Below are 16,921 nucleotides of genomic sequence, written 5' to 3' on the forward strand. Positions count from 1 at the left end.
ATGCACGGGGAGAACATGCAAACTCCACACGGAGATAGCCGAGGGTGGAATTGAACTGTGAGGTCTGCGCGCTAACCACTCGACCGCCGTGCCACCCATGATAAGTTATTATTACACTTAAAGCCAAAGTGTTGCTGTATGTTAGTGGAATTCATTATTTTTGTATTATTATAAGATTTTAAACCCTTTATGGAGCAGGCTGGATGGATGTGAATAATATATTAATATAATTAATATAATAATATGACTAAAAGCAGTGGATGGAAATGAAGATGTCACGTCAAAGGCCACAATTTGTGTTGGGCTCTCAATATCTTCCATCCCTAACTCATCCATTGTTTTTATAACCACGTGTTTGTCAATCTTTTTTTCTTGACTTGTGTAACTGATGATAACTGATGCTGTGCATCATTCGTCGTGAGTCGAGCTATCCGTTAAAAGTCAGTCTCCATTCACCATGCACGAATGTCCCGCGTCATCCCGTGCTGTCACTTTAAGAGGCATCGACGTAGCAGTTGGCTCACTTCATCTGTATGCTTCATGGCTGCAGGATGCACTCGGATCCGCATCATCAGCAGCGGCATCAGCAGCATCTCGTCCTGTTGCCAGTGACGCGAAAGCTGCAGCCATGGCAGCGAGCCTCGGCGCCGTCCATGTAAGCCGCATGCCAAGGTGTGTGGGGGGGTCCAAGAGTGTCCAAGAGGCTTCTGACGTTCTCGAGAAGATCCTTGAAGGCTAACAGAATGTATGTAGGACACGTCTATAGTACTTATTATTATTATTATTCAGCTTTCCCCGTTTCTACTGTCTCTACTGCTGTTTCGGTATTTTATCTTGTATGTCGGGATGTTGCTAAATCGCTGCTTTTGTGTACTTTTTGTGCCCGATGCTCGCCTCCGCATCAACACTTACGTAATATGATTACGTATTTGTCGCCAATAACGCTATGGCCACCTGTTGGTGCTGATCATACGAGGGAGGGGAGGGGCGGGGAATAATAATAATGACTGGATAGGAAACTGTGTTTTCTGTAGGCCATGTTTCTCAAAAATGACTATGCACATAATTGTGGGTGTGAGTTTCATGGAAGAACCCTATGCTATCCTTTTTTTTAATTGTGAGCTGCTGCAGCTTGAAAAAAAATATATATATAATATATATATTGTTTAATTGAATGTGAGAATGTGACAAGGGCCATTTAAAAAAAAAAAACAGGCAACATCACGGACACCCCTGTTTTAGATGATTCTGTATTTGGCCTTTTCTGTACATAAAAATGATTACATTTTTCTGTTCTTACAGCAGTGCTTCTCAAATAGGTGGGGCGCGAGGACTTTTGGGGGGGCATGAGAAGCAGGGACTACTTTCAATGTTAGTCATAATAATAATAATATATTTATTTAATATATTTAATATATTTAATTTATAACGCACTTTACATCAAATGAATGATCTCAAAGTCATAGTTAGTTTGTTAATTAGTCATACTCCACATGCAATTTGACGGTGCTTCACAACTCTACATTTTGTTGTATTTTTTTGGTTTCATTTTCGAGTTCAGTCTGTACAGTACAGATAAATAAATAGATATTAAACATCAAAAACATTTCTGTCCCCTGGAGGGGGCATGACAGAGAATAATTGAGAACCACCGACTTACCGTAAGAGAGTAAATGGAGGCAGGGAGCTCCAGAAAACTCCACAAAACGTGCTGTATTTTTTTTTAGAGTATTACTGTATTCGATCCCAGATACAAAACTGTGGTGAGACCAGCCATGTTGTTTGGTCTAGAGACAGTGCCACTGAGGAAAAGACAGGAATGAGGATGCTGAGGTTCTCATTGGGAGTGACCAGGATGGATAGGATCAGGAACGAGTACATATGAGGGACATTACATGTTAGAGGCCTTGGAGATAAAGTCAGATTGAGGTCAGACTGAGATGGTTGGGACATGTCCAGAGGAGAGATAGTGAATATATTGGTAGAAGGATGCTGCATTTAGAGCTGCCAGGTAGGAGGCGTTAGAGCAGGGGTCTCAAACTCAATTTACCTGGGGGCCACTGGAGCTAGGGTCTGGGCAAGGCTGGGCCGCATCAGGTTTTCCAAAAAAAACCCAAAATGCATTTATTAAAAACAGAGAAATATACAAACTTTTTCAGTGCTTTGGTTCCGATTTTCTACAATAAAAGCTCTGATAAAACATTCCACTGTTCTCAAATATCTTAATTTTTATGCTAACTCGCAAATTAGAGAGCTAGCGACCTAAACGGTAGCCTTCAAGTTATTTCCTTTAAACTTAAATAGCCAAAAATGTACCACTTCCACACGGATAGGGAGGATAACTATTAACAGTTATTTAACCTTTAACATGAACATTAATCAAACGTAATATTTTTTTCTGGGTACATGATACCATACAGCATCCATATCAAACTCGCGCGGGCCGCACTAACATTAAACTTTCATATCAAGGCGGGGGCCTCACCCGTGGGCCGCGTGTTTGAGAACCCTGGCGTAGAGGAAGACCAAAGACGAGGTTTATGGATGTAGCGAAGGAGGAAATGAGGGTAGTTGGTGTGAGAGAGACAGATTGATTTGCTGTGGTGACCCCTGACGAGAAAAGCCAAAAGAGAAAGAAGACTGTATTAGATCCTGGGGGTTGAGGGGGGGTGGGGGGGTGGTCTCACTGCACCGTGATGACTGCAACAAATGTAAACAAATGAGCTGCTGTTTGACCATTGACCTGAGTAAAATGTAACGTTTGACACAGAGACAGCTGCTGCATGGACCTTGAATGGACTCTCTGTATATGGAGAAAGATCCTTTATTCCCCAGTGGACCAGACTATTATTTTGTACTTGTGTTGTCTCTTTCAATAAAGAATCATACAAGATTTAATGAACAAACACTGAACATGACATCTGTGAGTAACTCTTTCACTTGTTTTCACGATTACGGCTAAGAGTCCAGCAGTAAGGAGGAAACCAGAGGCAACATGTCAGTGTCACTCACCCCGAGTAGGAAGCCTTCATCGGGTCAGCGCAGGTACTGTCCCTTCCGCTCTGAGATATAATGTTACGTCGCACGCCACGGTCGGATTAAATGATGTCTTTGTGATGTTCGCCCTGACAGGCGCTCAGCAGGAACAAGCGGCAGCAATGCACGATGCACCCACAGTGACACGTCCGGGTCCGGCACCTACCAACTCAAAGTGAAGGCGACAGAGGGCAGCCACACACCGAGGACCTATCCCAGTACACACAGGTACACGAGCACAATACTGTATCGCGTATGACCTTATGACCTTATGGAACCGAGTGTTTACAGCGATCTGCGGAATTTAATGATTCCTGCGATATAAACTAAACCTCTGGTATTTTACGTTTAAAAGTGGAAACAATATTGTCTAGAGCACGAAATTCACAATCATTCTTAACTTATTCACTACCAGAGACGTTTTTTTCATGTTTTTTGAGGTGATGATGCAACTCCACAGTAGAAGAGAGCATGTTTGGTGCAGAAGTGCATTCATTCATTTTCTACCGCTTATCCTCACAAGGGTTGCAGGATGCTGGAGCCTAGAGGCGGGGTACACACTGGACCGGTGGCCAGCCAATCACAGGGCACATATAGACAAACAACCATTCACACTCACATTCATACAATTTGGAGTGGCCAATTAACCTAGCATGTTTTTTGGAATGTGGGAGGAAACCGGAGTACCCGGAGAAAACCTGCGCAAACTCCACACAGAGATGGCCGAGGGTGGAATCGAACCCTAGTCTCCTAGCTGTGAGGTCTGCGCGCTAACCACTCGACCGCTGTGCCGCCCATCAACAATTTGGAGTCGCTAATTAACCTAGAATGTTTTTGGAATGTGGGAGGAAACCGGAGTTGAAACCCACGCATGCACGGGGAGAACATGCAAAATCCACACAGAGATGGCCGAGGGTGGAATTGAACTCAGGTCTCCGAGCTGTGCCAACCACTTGGGTGCCGTGCAGCCCCGGCAGAAATGCATTTTATCAATAAAATTGGTCAAAACTTAAACAAAACAGCACATGTAAATAACATCTTGGTACCTGTATGTGTTTTCCGCAGGCGTCAGGCGAAGCACACGGTGTGTAGTGACAACCATGGCATCAGGCCTCCCACCCCAGAGCAGTACCTCACCCCCCTGCAGCAGAAGGAGGTGTGCATACGTCATCTGCGAGCCAGGCTGAGGGAGAACGTGGAGAGATTACAACACAGGTGAATATCCTTCACTTCAAATTCAAACAACGTGATTGGTCCCATTCCAGGAAGTTCAGCCCTTTAGCTGAACCGCAGTGGATGACAATAAGGACTTGGACCGTAGTCAATAATATCTGGTTCCGCAGATTATTTGGAGAACATTTTCTGTAACTTTTATAACTTGTGTAGGTGGAAGGGAGGACGTAGGTGTAGTCAACCTGTTTTATGATGTAACGTTAGCAACAGGGGACATGGACTGGATTGAAAGATGTTGTTGTTTTACCATCTCATTATTGCTCTTACACAGCCTTCATCAGTTCATTCATTACTATATCTGAAAAAACATTGTCAGAACATGTAATAATGGTACCTGTTGGTACAAACATGGTAATGGTAATGGTTTCATTTCATTTGAACATGCATCAGATTACAATTGAATGCATCACATCATCAGTTCCCAGTTCCACATGTCCAAAAGGAGTAGGAAGAAGCAAAGCTTATTAAATCCTACCCCTCCATCTGGTACTTTTACAATCAGTAACTGTTATATTTGTTCACTTCCTGCCTTTCTGATATAATTAAAAAAAAAATATATATATATATACCATATTTTCTGGACTATAAGTCGCTCCGGAGTATAAGATGTAAGATATGCTAACACAATGCTTATTCAGCTACACAAAAAATAAACATAAACAGAAAAGGTGTCCAGTCTTTATGTAACATTAACAGTTTTTCCATGTATAAGTCGCTCTGGAGTATAAGTCGCACAAGGCCAAAAATGCATAATTAGGTAGAAAAAAACATACATAAGTCGCACTGTATAAGTCGCATTTTTTGCGGGTAATTTATTTTCCAAACTACTTGACCAAAACAGACATTACGTCCTCTTGGAAGGCAAGGTCTAATAATAAAAGAATAGAGAACAGGCTGAATAGGTGTAAGATATGCTAACACAATGCTTATTCAGCTACACAAAAAATAAACATAAACAGAAAAGGTGTCCAGTGTTTATGTAACATAAACAGTTTTTTCCATTTATAAGTCGCTCTGGAGTATAAGTAGCAGGAACAGCCAACCTATGTATGAAAAAAAAGTGCGACTTATAGTCCAGAAAATTTTATTTTTAATTAATTTGTTCCTTTTTTTTAATTAAAAACCCAATTAGGTGATATTGAATGTGCTTGGCCTGTGTTCGTGAAGAAAGCCATCAATTCAGGATGGCCGATAATATCGGTACATCGACCCGATATCAGCATAAAAGCTAAAAATCGTTGAAAACCGATATTAAAAACGATGATACCACAGTTACTTCATATTAAGTTCAAGCTCACCTCCTTCGTGCTTCCTGGATGCTTTGGTTGTAATCAAGTTGGCTAGCTTCTCATGTTAGCCTCTGGGACTAGCTAGCTCTCGAGAAGCCATCGAGCCATCGAGTGAAGCAGAATTTGAAGGTGTTGACGTTCTTGCCAGCTGGTACATCTTAGCCGTGGAACCGACGCCTCAATGTGGGTAGACCGGGAATCACACCGATGCTGGATGTCTTCTTTCTCTCCACAGGGACTGTGAAATCGACGACTTGAGGACTCAACTGTACAGGATGCAGGAAGACTGGATAGAAGAGGAATGCCACCGCGTGGAGGCCCAGTTGGCGCTAAAAGAGGCCCGCAAGGAAATCCAGCATCTTCAGGAAGTGGTAGAGTCAGTCAGGACCAACCTGGGTGTTCGGGAGCAGGACCCCCACGACCACAAGCCATACTCACAGTCACACGACGCAAGGCCGGTGGGAAGGTCTCGCTCCTGTGGATGTTCTCCCGCAAGCACTTTAACCCGCGGCGCCACCCGTACCCGCTTGAGCAGCGAGGCGCTGCAGCTGGAGCGTAGTCCGAACGCTCCCGAGTCCAGCAGAGCGTCACGTTTGGGAGGGCAGGCTCAAGTCCTCCTGGAGGCGGGGCTCCTCTCGGAGCAGATACCGTCACAGGGTCACATCAGAGCGATGGTGCCTCCTTCTCCGACCTGTGAAAGGTTGCGCAGAGGGGGCGCCGCGGTGCCAATGTCACACTCCTGCCACTCTCTCGGTGGCGTCTGCAGGTGCGCTGGACACACCTACTTCCCTCATCATCACTTGTTCCTGCACTTACCTCAGGAGGAGCCCCCGGAAACGGTTGCTGCTGAGCCAGTCCCGACTCCGCCTGCTCCGGCGGAGAGGAAACCAGAGGTGCGCTCGAGGGCCTGCAGCCCGACCATGACCTGGCTGTGTGAGGAAAGTGTTAATGAGGAATTGAGCATCATTTCTACAACAGTGGACATGCTTCATTCAGAGGAACATCACTTCACATCAGCTTTGTGTCCTCATCCACACAGCAAGGAGCAAAAGTCTGCGTACACGGCAAAGACCCCTGAGGAACCCCATGTGTGTCAGCCTCACCCAGGAGCCACGCTCCCACCGAGGCAACAACGCACCGCGCCGGAGACCGATGACAACGCCAAGGAGGAGCACGAAACAGGAAACGATTCGCTTCAGAGGTGTCACTGGAGTCCGTACTTCCTTGTGGATCTGCTGGCTTTGGCGATGCCGGTGGTTCCGACGATGGCGTGGCTGTGTCGCGTGGCGCCACAAGACATCATGCCCGTCTATCAGATCGGGTCTCTGCTCAGAGGCTGCTGCGCCGTGGCCCTACACTCGCTACGGAGGCAGGGTGCGGGCGAAGTACGCAGACGCGCCAGCATGAACGGAACATCCATTTGACTTTGAAGAGCAATTTTGACTTTTCCTCGGATTGATGTGTTGATGTTCCCGCTGATACCATCTTGCATGACGACCGGACTTAGAGAACTTTAGTTCTTTCATTGATTTCAACCTCGAGTTTCATTTGTGCATGAAACTTTCAGTCAAGCTGTCTGACATTTTCTAACCCAAAACAGATTTACTTCCGTATTCAGTCATCAAAACATTAGATTAAGATTAATTAATCTTTTTTTTTGGTGTACGTCTCTATTTTATAGCTCAATTCCCCTTAGAATAGCATTGCCAGTTGGACGTTTAACAAAACAATTTGTACAGAAATTAAGTTTTATTAAAGTTGGTGATTCTTTTTTTGCCATGGAAATACTATATTCACGGGAGCTTGTACTTGTACGAGAAGCTTTTTAAAGGTTATCAAGATATGAATATGAGATTAAGAATCTGTATCATAACTGTATGAATGCAAATGCATTTATATGACAATGTTTCAGATCTATTTTTGAATTTTGTACCATAATGAATAATTGTGGTCTCCACAGAGCGATATGATTTTACACACAAGAGTCAAAGGGTAAAATAAATTCAGCGCCAAATCATCAAGTGATTAATATTTCAGGTATTTCTATGATGAACTGACAACCAATGCAAAAGGAAAACATCTGCTGAGGTGTTTTTGGTTAGCGCTCTGCTATTCACAGTGGACGTTTTGAGGAGGCGACACAGGAAGTTGTTTTACTTTGTGTGAGTCGCTCTATTGTGCTGCATTTTTAATTCTAATCCTGTAAAATATGACACCTGTAACAGCTAAGATGTATAGTTGCCAATCTCAGCCTTATGCAAATTGCACAAATTGCACGAATCTTTTTTGGGTGCTTTTATTTTGTTTGGGAAAAAAAATTATTGACATTCAAATTGTATGATTGCACCCCAAATCTGTAAAATACTGCAAAAAAGTAGTACGCACAGCTCTGGAAAGTGTTTTTCGTTCAATGGAATTGTACAAAATAAAAACAGCCAGATTCACTCCAATAAATTGTCGTAAACCTTTTATTGTGAAGGAACCAAATGCAACGTCCACAGCTTGTAACACACAACTCCTTGAAATAAATGCTACCACAAACTGCAGGGTGCCTAAAAAATCCCTTTGGAGGAAAGTTTTCATGCAAGTGTCAAAAGTTTTTTTGTTTTTTTCCTCTCCGCAAGAAACTTTCCCCACATTTTTTTCCAAGCAACTATCAAGACATCTGTCCAGTTGTGACTGTCGGAGCAAAGGTCAGTTCACTCTCATAAATAAAGAATCAATGCGGCCGTAGAGACAAAAGTAAAACTAACATCTGCAGAGACCTGTAGGCAGCTCATGGCGAATATGTGCTTGAGTCAGGAATTGGAAATTATGAGGGATCCTTGTCTAAAGTAGCCTGATGATCAGTCAGTCATTCATAAAAATCTGTCAAAAGAGTGTATCGTTTTAAGAAAATGCGTTTTCCGCATTGTGACCGTCGTGTAAAGAGGCTGCACGGCCACAAGGAATGAGACCGATTCAGTTCTTATATAAAAACTGACATGTTTTGTAACTTGTAAAAGGTCAAAAAAACAAAACATGAAAATACAATGTCAAAAACACATGACCTATGACTGAATAGAAAGTCAAATATAAAATGAAAGCAAGTGAAATAAGTTGTATGTGAAATGTGAAGGAGAGTGAATTAGTGAAGCTATAGACATACGTAGGTCCTATGCAGGAATCATCTGGTACGTTTTGCCTCCATGTTCCCATGATAGGAGTTGACCTGCAGGGAACATGAAACATGAAAGCAGATTACGGGACGGAATTGCTAATAACACGTTAAAATGTATTATTTTATGTACTGTTTCTCCTTCACTTTCCTTGTGTGCTGCACCCGTCACGCATCAAACCAAACTAATCTGCTTCCAGGAAAGTAAACTCAAGACTCAAGTAATATAATATATAATATAGGCGAGTCAGGATTCAATGTGATGCTTTGCTTTCCTTTGCTTTAGAATTCATTCATTCATTTTCTACCAGCTACGGCTGTAGGCAACCTCCTGATGTGGTTTCTATTATCTCCACAAGATGGCAGTAATTGTTCTCATGCACGCCAAAGCATTATTCATTCATTCATTTTCTACCGCTTTTCCCTCACGAGGGTCGTGGGGGGGTGCCGGAGCCTATCCCAGCTGTCTTCAAGCGAGAGGCGGGGTACACCCTGGACTGGTGGCCAGCCAATCACAGGGCACATATAGACAAACAACCATTCACACTCACTTTCATACAATTTGGAGTGGCCAATTAACCTAGCATGTTTTTGGAATGTGGGAGGAAACCGGAGTACAAACTCCACACAGAGATGGCCGAGGGTGGAATTGAACCCTGGTCTCCTAGCTGTGAGGTCTGCGCGCTAACCACTCAACCACTGTGCCGCCCATCTTGAGACATAATTAAATTTATTAGTTTTTTATGGTTTTTTTTTGTGAATTTAAAGCTTGATGTTAAAACTTTATTTATCCAAATGCTACACTTTAAGTTTTTCCAGAGTAAAGTTTGTGATACAGCATAACATACTATTCTCATGGAATACAAATGTGTTTAGTAAGTGCATATTGCTGGTGTAATTCAGTTTTGCCAGGAAATAACAAGGAAAAACAAAACAAATATGGCCTTGTTAACAGTATCGTGATGTATCGTATCGTTAGCCTAGTATCGTGATACGTATCGTATGGCCAGATTCTTGCCAATTACACACCCCTACTTCCCAGTACTGTTCACTATTTGGCATTACAGTTCTGTGGCGAAGCAGGAGGACCTTCAACGCCCGAACTGCGTCACAATTTCCTGTTGCGTTCAATGTCACTGGATGGCTCAAGTATATGGACTTGGCTGAGCTTAACTCAACTTGTACTATATTCTTCATATTCTCGACTAGATTGCGACCTTCAGGACTGTGAGCCAAAGTTGCGTCTGCGTCTACCTGGAGAAAACCCACGCATGCACGGGGAGAACATTGCTTTAGAACATAAAGACATAAATAAATTCCATGCACTGTGTTATTTGTACAGATATTTCAGTCAGGATACCAATATGCTGATGTGTAATGATGGTTAAAGAAGACGTTAGAGTTGATTAATAAATTGTATATTCATCAATATCATAAAATAGAATGAATGTCATTTAAAACGTGACAGGAGGATATCGTGGTCCACTGTATCAACGGCCATTAAGTCTTCTAGAATCTGTAGTTAAAAGATCATTAAAAAAAGCAGATGCCTTTAGTGTTAAGGTGAACAACGTTCTCCAACACCTCAGAAGGAAAGAGGAGCTTAGAGATTGGCTTATAATTGGAGAGAATATAACGAGCGGCTACACTAGAGCCTGTTTAAAGCATGGAGGGACACAACCTGAGGCAAGACGGCCATTAATTACAGCCTCATAATATAAAGCCCGGTGGTAATAAAACATATTTGATCATATTAGATGGGAGACAATATGACGGTTTCACATCATTAAGCAAAGTGTGATAGTGTCAAACTGCTCTAAAACAGCAGAAGATGGAACAGAGGATGGACTGACTGAAACCTTGTCAGTGAAAAACACCATGAAGGCACCATGGATGACATTGTTATACATTGTTAAAGGGTTTTCCCAATGCCATGAAGGCACCATGGATGACATTGTTATACATTGTTCCAGGTTTTCCCAATGCCATGAAGCACATGAAAAAGAACACGAGGCCTGTAGCGATCACCAGACACGAGCTTTGATGTGAACTCTCCGTATACGCAAGGACACGTGCAACCTATCCTTCCAACGTCCCTCAGCGAGCCTGCATTGTCGTCTGAGAAGGCGTGTTCTCATTCAGCCACTTGGTCAGACGCAACTTTGGCTCACTTAGTCCTGAAGGTCGCAATCTAGTCGTGAATATGGAGAATATAGTACAAGTTGAGTTAAGCTCAGCCAAGTCCATATACTTGAGCGATACAGTGACATTGAACGCAACAGGAAATCGAGGGTCGTACTGCTGCGGTCTGTAACAGGGGGCTTCTACACAGAACTGTAATGCCAAATAGTGAACAGTACCGGGAAGTAGGGGTGTGTAATTGGCAAGAATCTGGCCATACGATACGTATCACGATACTAGGCTAACGATACATCACCATACTGTTAATAAGGCCATATTTTTTTTTGCTTTTCCTTGTAGTTAAAGATTATTTCCTGGAAAAACTGAATTACACCAGCAATATGCACTTACTAAACACATTTGTATTCCATTAGAACAGTATCCAGCTTTACATTTACAACAAAAAACATAAAAAACAAATAAATTAAATTATGTCTCAAGATGGGCGGCACGGCGGACGAGTGGTTAGCGCGCAGACCTCACAGCTAGGAGACCCAAGTTCAATTCCACCCTTGGTTATCTCTGTGTGGAGTTTGCATGTTCTCCCCGTGCATGCGTGGGTTTTCTCCGGGTACTCCGGTTTCCTCCCACATTCCAAAAACATGCTAGGTTAATTAGCGACTCCAAATTGTCCATAGGTATGAATGTGAGTGTGAATGGTTGTTTGTCTATATGTGCCCTGTGATTGGCTGGCCACCAGTCCAGGCCCCAAGACAGCTGGGATAGGCTCCAGCACCCCCCTGCGGATTTCCTGCAGCTTGTGTTTTTCCTCCCATGAGCAGATTTGTCGTCATTTTCCATCCCATAATGATGACACTTCAACACACTTTGATAAGACATCTGCATGTGCCAAGGCATTTTATCAGGACTGAAAAAAAAAAAAGCATACGCACATCCGGCCCTTGAAGGTACTACATAAATCTATGCTGGTATGATTATTGACAGAACAAACAACTAGATGAGGATCATCACAGCCATAAGTGCAGCAACACGTTGGATCACCTGCTCTATGAAGATCTCGACATCAACAATCTAGAACATTAATTCCAAGGATGCTCAAATAACAAATGCTTGGCTCCATAAAGTCAAAAATGCAATTATTTCCACTTTTCTGACCTATAAATGTAAGAATGTAGCATTATTGTGTTAAATAAGCAAAGTTTCAGATAATGAGGTTTGCGCATTGGGAAGTGAGCCCTGAAAGAAGTTTAGGATGGCTCTGAACGCTCAGTAAACTCGCACCTACAGGATGTTACCACTCTGAGTTCATACACAGTAAGCCAGGGGTCTCCAACCAGTAGCTCATGAGCTATCAGTAGCTCCTAACCACTTTTCATGTATCTCTGGTGCGCCTTATGGTGCAAAAAAATATGGTATATTGTATGTGTACTTGTGTTAGCAGTAGACCCAAACCCAAATTGTAAATGTGTGTTAACATCCATGTGTATGTGTCCAAGTGGATGTGCGTGAAAGACAATCAAGACATCTCACCCTGGCAAGTTCAGTGGAATTAAGCAAAGCAGTGCAAAACGTTTCAGGCCTCTAGACGAAGCAGTTCCACATCGAAGGTCAGAGTGGCATTTGGGGGGATGATGCCCGGGTGCCCCTTGGCGCCGTACGCATAGTCGGGTGAGCAGATCAGCTTGGCCCGCTGACCTACGCTCATCTGTGGAGCAGCGAAAGGGTCACCGATAACTTCAGTTTAAGGAATAATAATGATCAACACAATAATAATAATAATAGTTGGAGATGTCTGATAATATTGGCATAAACATTTGTTGTTGGTTCATGGTGTGGAAGTGGTAGTTATGTGTTATGTAAGGCATTTTACTTTAATACTTCTAGTCTGTTATGTTTCTGCTACGCTCCTGCGTGACCTTTTGAATAAACCCAGTTTATAACCAGTCATTTGATTAGTTCAGAGTTGCATTATTTACATTTTGCTTTACAATTAAAACTAAAAGAAAAGACCAAAAGACACACAGGATCACATGACTCACTCCGAGTTAAAAGCCATAAAAGCCATAAAAGCGGGTTTTAAAACAACACTTAAAGCTTTCAATTGTGGGGGCCTTTTTTTAGCTTGAGCCCACTACAGAAAAGGCCCGGTCTCCCTTCATCTTATGTCTGATCTCGGGCACCACCAGTTGGAGCTGGCCTTGGTACCTCAATGAGGATGCTGGGGGTGTACATTTGGATGAGGTCCTCGCTGTATTGTCTTAGCCGTCAGCCGCTCTGAACAAGTGTTCCACATTGTTGCATCATTGCGGCGAGGGCGACACAACGGTGCCGCGGATACATATCACAGTGTTGAACTTCTTGTTTAGCCACATTTTTTTTTTTTACATTTTGTTTTCCTTCTCTTTTGTTGCCTTGTAGCTTTCTCTAGCCTCTTCAATCTTCCCGCATCTTCCTCTGCATGGCTGACGTACGCACAATTGTGACATAAGCGATTCCTCGAAGCAGATAAAAATGATCAAATATTTTTTTGCAATCGAGGTACTTGAATTATCCGAATAATCGTTGCAGCCCAAGTGTGAATATGTCCCTAAAAAGAAAAATCTCAGAGGACAGTCGATCCTCTGGCTGCACATCAGATGACGCCGATTATGTAACAAGTAAAATTTAGAGGCTAGTGGTTGACTGACTGAACTTTTGAGGTATATTTGTATCGGCCTTTATTTAAATCTGACGTGCAGATTAAAACTTCAGCTCAGATTCAGACTTCTGTCTCAATATTGCTCCACCCACTGCTCCATTTGAATTGGTTAGGCAAACCACAGCACATTTTCACAAATGGAAAATGAACGTTATTAGAGCAACCTTATCGTCTTAGAGCAAACACACGCCAAAGTAAACACAAAAACGCTCTTGAAACTATAACAAACAAAAACATCCCACAACTACTACTGACGTTACATGAAAGCAGCAGAATAACGTAAGAGTAAACAGTAGCCCGTGTTTTTACTAGCACTTACTGCACCTGCTGGGAGATGATTCAAATCTGCAACAATCCAGCGATCAAGTCTGGTTACAGTATCGTTACTGACACCTAATGACCCTTGTACTACCTTTACTACCTATCTTGGTAATGGTAATGGTTTTATTTCATTTGAACATGCATCAGATTACAATTGAATGCATCACATAGTCAGTTCACAGTTCCACATGTCCAAAAGAAGTAGGAAGAAACAAAGCTTATTAAATCCTACCCCTCCATCTGGTACTTTTACAATCAGTAACTGTTACATTTGTTCACTTCCTGCTTTCGTAATACAGTAAACCTCGGATATATCAGATTCAATTGTTCCCACTGGTTTTGTCCGATATAAGTGAAATCCGTTATATGCGTATACCGGAAAATGTCCGTTTTACGCATATATCAGATTTATATCCGGTATATGCGTAAATCGGATTTTATCCGTTATAAAAAGACACTTCCTTGACTATGTTTCCAATGTACCTGGACGCGCAGGCAACGCTGCAAACGCTGCAAATGACGTCGTATAGCAGCCTGTCACGATTCGGCGAATCGGAGCGCCACGATGCGGCCATCCGATATATGCGAGGGAAATTTAATGGAAATGCATTGGAACGGGACTGGAGATTTTGTCCGAAATAGGCGAAATCCGTTATAAAAAATCCGATATATGCAATGAATTTTTATTGGAAATGCATTACAGAAAAAATGGTTCTTTTTTATCTGTCCGTTGTGAGCGAATTTCCGATATATCCAAGTCCGACATATCCGAGGTTTACTGTATAGTTTTTTTTTTTAATCATGTACCGAAGTACGAGGTGATATGACCATTCAATGACATAATGGGTACCATAGTAACTGTCAATATAGTGATATGTATAGCACATCATCTTCAATGTCTTTTAATGAGTCTTTTGAATGCCTTATAGAGGACTTGTATTTTCAAGCAGGATTTTATTAAAAATGCTTAATTTAGGTAAAAATGCCTAAAATTTGTTTAAATATGTGTATATATATATATATATATATTTTATTTATTTATTTATTTATTTTTTACCAATAGGCCATTTTCAACCATGAAAAAGTATTATTTATTCAGAGTCCAACTAATGACTTTGTGTTCCATGACCGGAATCCCATAGTCAATAATTCCATACACCGGTTTCAGAGCCAGACACAGTGTGGTGTACACTATCTGCCCTCCTTATAAACACATTATGCTTGTTTGTCCCAAATGGCCACCGTAGTGAATTCAAGTAACATGCAAACAGTATTGTGAAAACGCCTTCTCACCTGGGCAACTCCTTCATCCCAGCCACGGATAACCTCCTCGTGCCCTATCTTGAATTTGAATGGCTTTCCTCGGTTCCTTGAGGAGTCGAACACTTTCCCATCTGCCAGGGTTCCTAATAAAAGCAATTAAATGGAATTGTAGATCACTTCATCTTGGTGGACAGTGAAGTTCAAGTTCAAAAACACTTTATTTATCCCCGAGGGGCAATTTAAAGATGGTTAAGTGCACTAAACCAGTGTTTCCCAACCATTTTGTCATACCATAACTACCCCCCTCATTCATATGTGTTGATAATTCTCCAAAAGGAGACTGAAACACAGCTGTTGTGATTTTGGTGCAGCTGTGCCACAGGTCATTGTCTCCCTGGGGAAACGAGTTGTCGCTCACAAACGTTCCATTTTATTGTATGACTGAAAATATTAACTCGGAAATTAAACGGTTCACGAACCTCCTGCAATTTGCTCGCGTACCACTAGGGGTACGCGTACTTACGGTTGGGAATCCTGCCCCCAAAGCACCACTGACAGACAGGAGCTAAAGTTAGCAGACTGGCGAAAATTAGCCAAAGTTAGCCAGCTAGCATAACGGGCCCCGGTGGCCCCAAGAGCTATGTTTCGCTACCTCGTATGTTAGCCACTTGAACGTCAAATCTACCCACGCAAGTGTCGATTAAAACGACATTGTTTTAAGTTAATAACTGATTCTCAGCTTTGACCACAGCACGAGTACGCCGTTAAAAGCTAAAATGACATACTTCTTGGCACTAGCTAAAGAGAACCCCCCCTCCTCGACGTTAGCGGAAACAAATGTTCACGTTGGATCCATTCCTAAACGTAATAGACATTCACCCGCCACTAGTTGTCGCTTAAACAAACAATAATGTCAATCAAAAAGTCAAGCGCTTGTTTAAATGAGTAAGTTTTACGCTATCGGTGACAGTCTAGCAGCCCCCTCCTCACCGACATAGTGCACCACGACGCGCTGCCCCTTCTTTGGAAATGTCTGTCCTAGAAAGGAAGCGAGAGAGAGGGGAGACATCAGTGTAACCACACACAAAACACCCAAAGTGTGGACAAATCAACAATAATGCACGTCTACCCACCATCTCCCGGGTTTATGGTTTCAATTTGTACTCCCATTTTCGCTATTCGACAGCCGTTCCGTCCACCACCGTGCAGACAGCGGAAGCAGGGGGAGGCGGAGTGGGAATGGATGCGGAAAACATACACACTCCAAAGCAATAGAGTATAGTTCGCCGACGTTTTTTTTGCATTATTATTTGTATTTTATTACATGTATAACTGAAAGTAGCAGTCAATAGTATTTCAAATAATTGTGTCAATATGACGTGAAGCTATAAACATTATTTTAATCGTGACAAAGTTCTACTTGCGAGTCAATCTTGTTGAATTTCACTGTCAAATAATAAGGATATGACAACACCTTTTGAAATGTTTACGGTAAAAACAAGGCAAATTAATTATAATCAATATTTCACAATAATTTCCACCAATAGAGTATGTATTATTACGGATACAATTTTTATATTATATTTTATAACTGCTACTAGTGATTGTTTACTTGATAAAAACAAGTTACTGTACTTGTAAAAAAAACAAACAAACAGTATTTTAAACTGCTCTTTGAAAGGAACAGCTCCTTAAGATTCGAATGCTTTAAAAGAGCCGTTCAAAAAAAATAATATAATAATAAAGCAGGTGTATCGGGATGATACAGGTATGTGTTTATCT

The 16,921-nt window shown here is 42.1% G+C and overlaps 2 protein-coding genes across 3 annotated transcripts; one reads left to right on the plus strand and one right to left on the minus strand.

The window, feature by feature from the left end:
- Positions 1 to 532: 532 nt before the first annotated feature.
- LOC131104143 (syntaphilin) lies at positions 533 to 8,031 on the plus strand. Of its 2 annotated transcripts, none has more exons than XM_058051002.1 (5): positions 533 to 745; positions 2,964 to 3,045; positions 3,133 to 3,264; positions 4,102 to 4,251; positions 5,794 to 8,030. In XM_058051002.1, exons 2-5 carry the CDS (start codon positions 2,996 to 2,998, stop codon positions 6,980 to 6,982), a joined length of 1,521 nt encoding a protein of 506 aa, XP_057906985.1. In that variant the 5' UTR covers positions 533 to 745; positions 2,964 to 2,995; the 3' UTR covers positions 6,983 to 8,030. The 2 variants fall into 2 exon arrangements, with proteins under 2 accessions (XP_057906985.1, XP_057906986.1); XM_058051003.1 differs by having other exon boundaries at positions 549 to 655; positions 5,794 to 8,031.
- Positions 8,009 to 16,392, minus strand: LOC131104152 (peptidyl-prolyl cis-trans isomerase FKBP1A-like). The gene is made up of 5 exons (XM_058051020.1): positions 16,273 to 16,392; positions 16,130 to 16,177; positions 15,170 to 15,282; positions 12,388 to 12,562; positions 8,009 to 8,769 (listed from the first exon to the last, which is right to left on the minus strand). Exons 1-4 carry the CDS (start codon positions 16,307 to 16,309, stop codon positions 12,431 to 12,433), a joined length of 330 nt encoding a protein of 109 aa, XP_057907003.1. The 5' UTR covers positions 16,310 to 16,392; the 3' UTR covers positions 8,009 to 8,769; positions 12,388 to 12,430.
- Between the last annotated feature and the right edge of the window lie 529 nt (positions 16,393 to 16,921).

Source organism: Doryrhamphus excisus, chromosome 16, assembly GCF_030265055.1.
Source record: "Doryrhamphus excisus isolate RoL2022-K1 chromosome 16, RoL_Dexc_1.0, whole genome shotgun sequence".
Lineage (NCBI taxonomy): Eukaryota > Metazoa > Chordata > Actinopteri > Syngnathiformes > Syngnathidae > Doryrhamphus > Doryrhamphus excisus.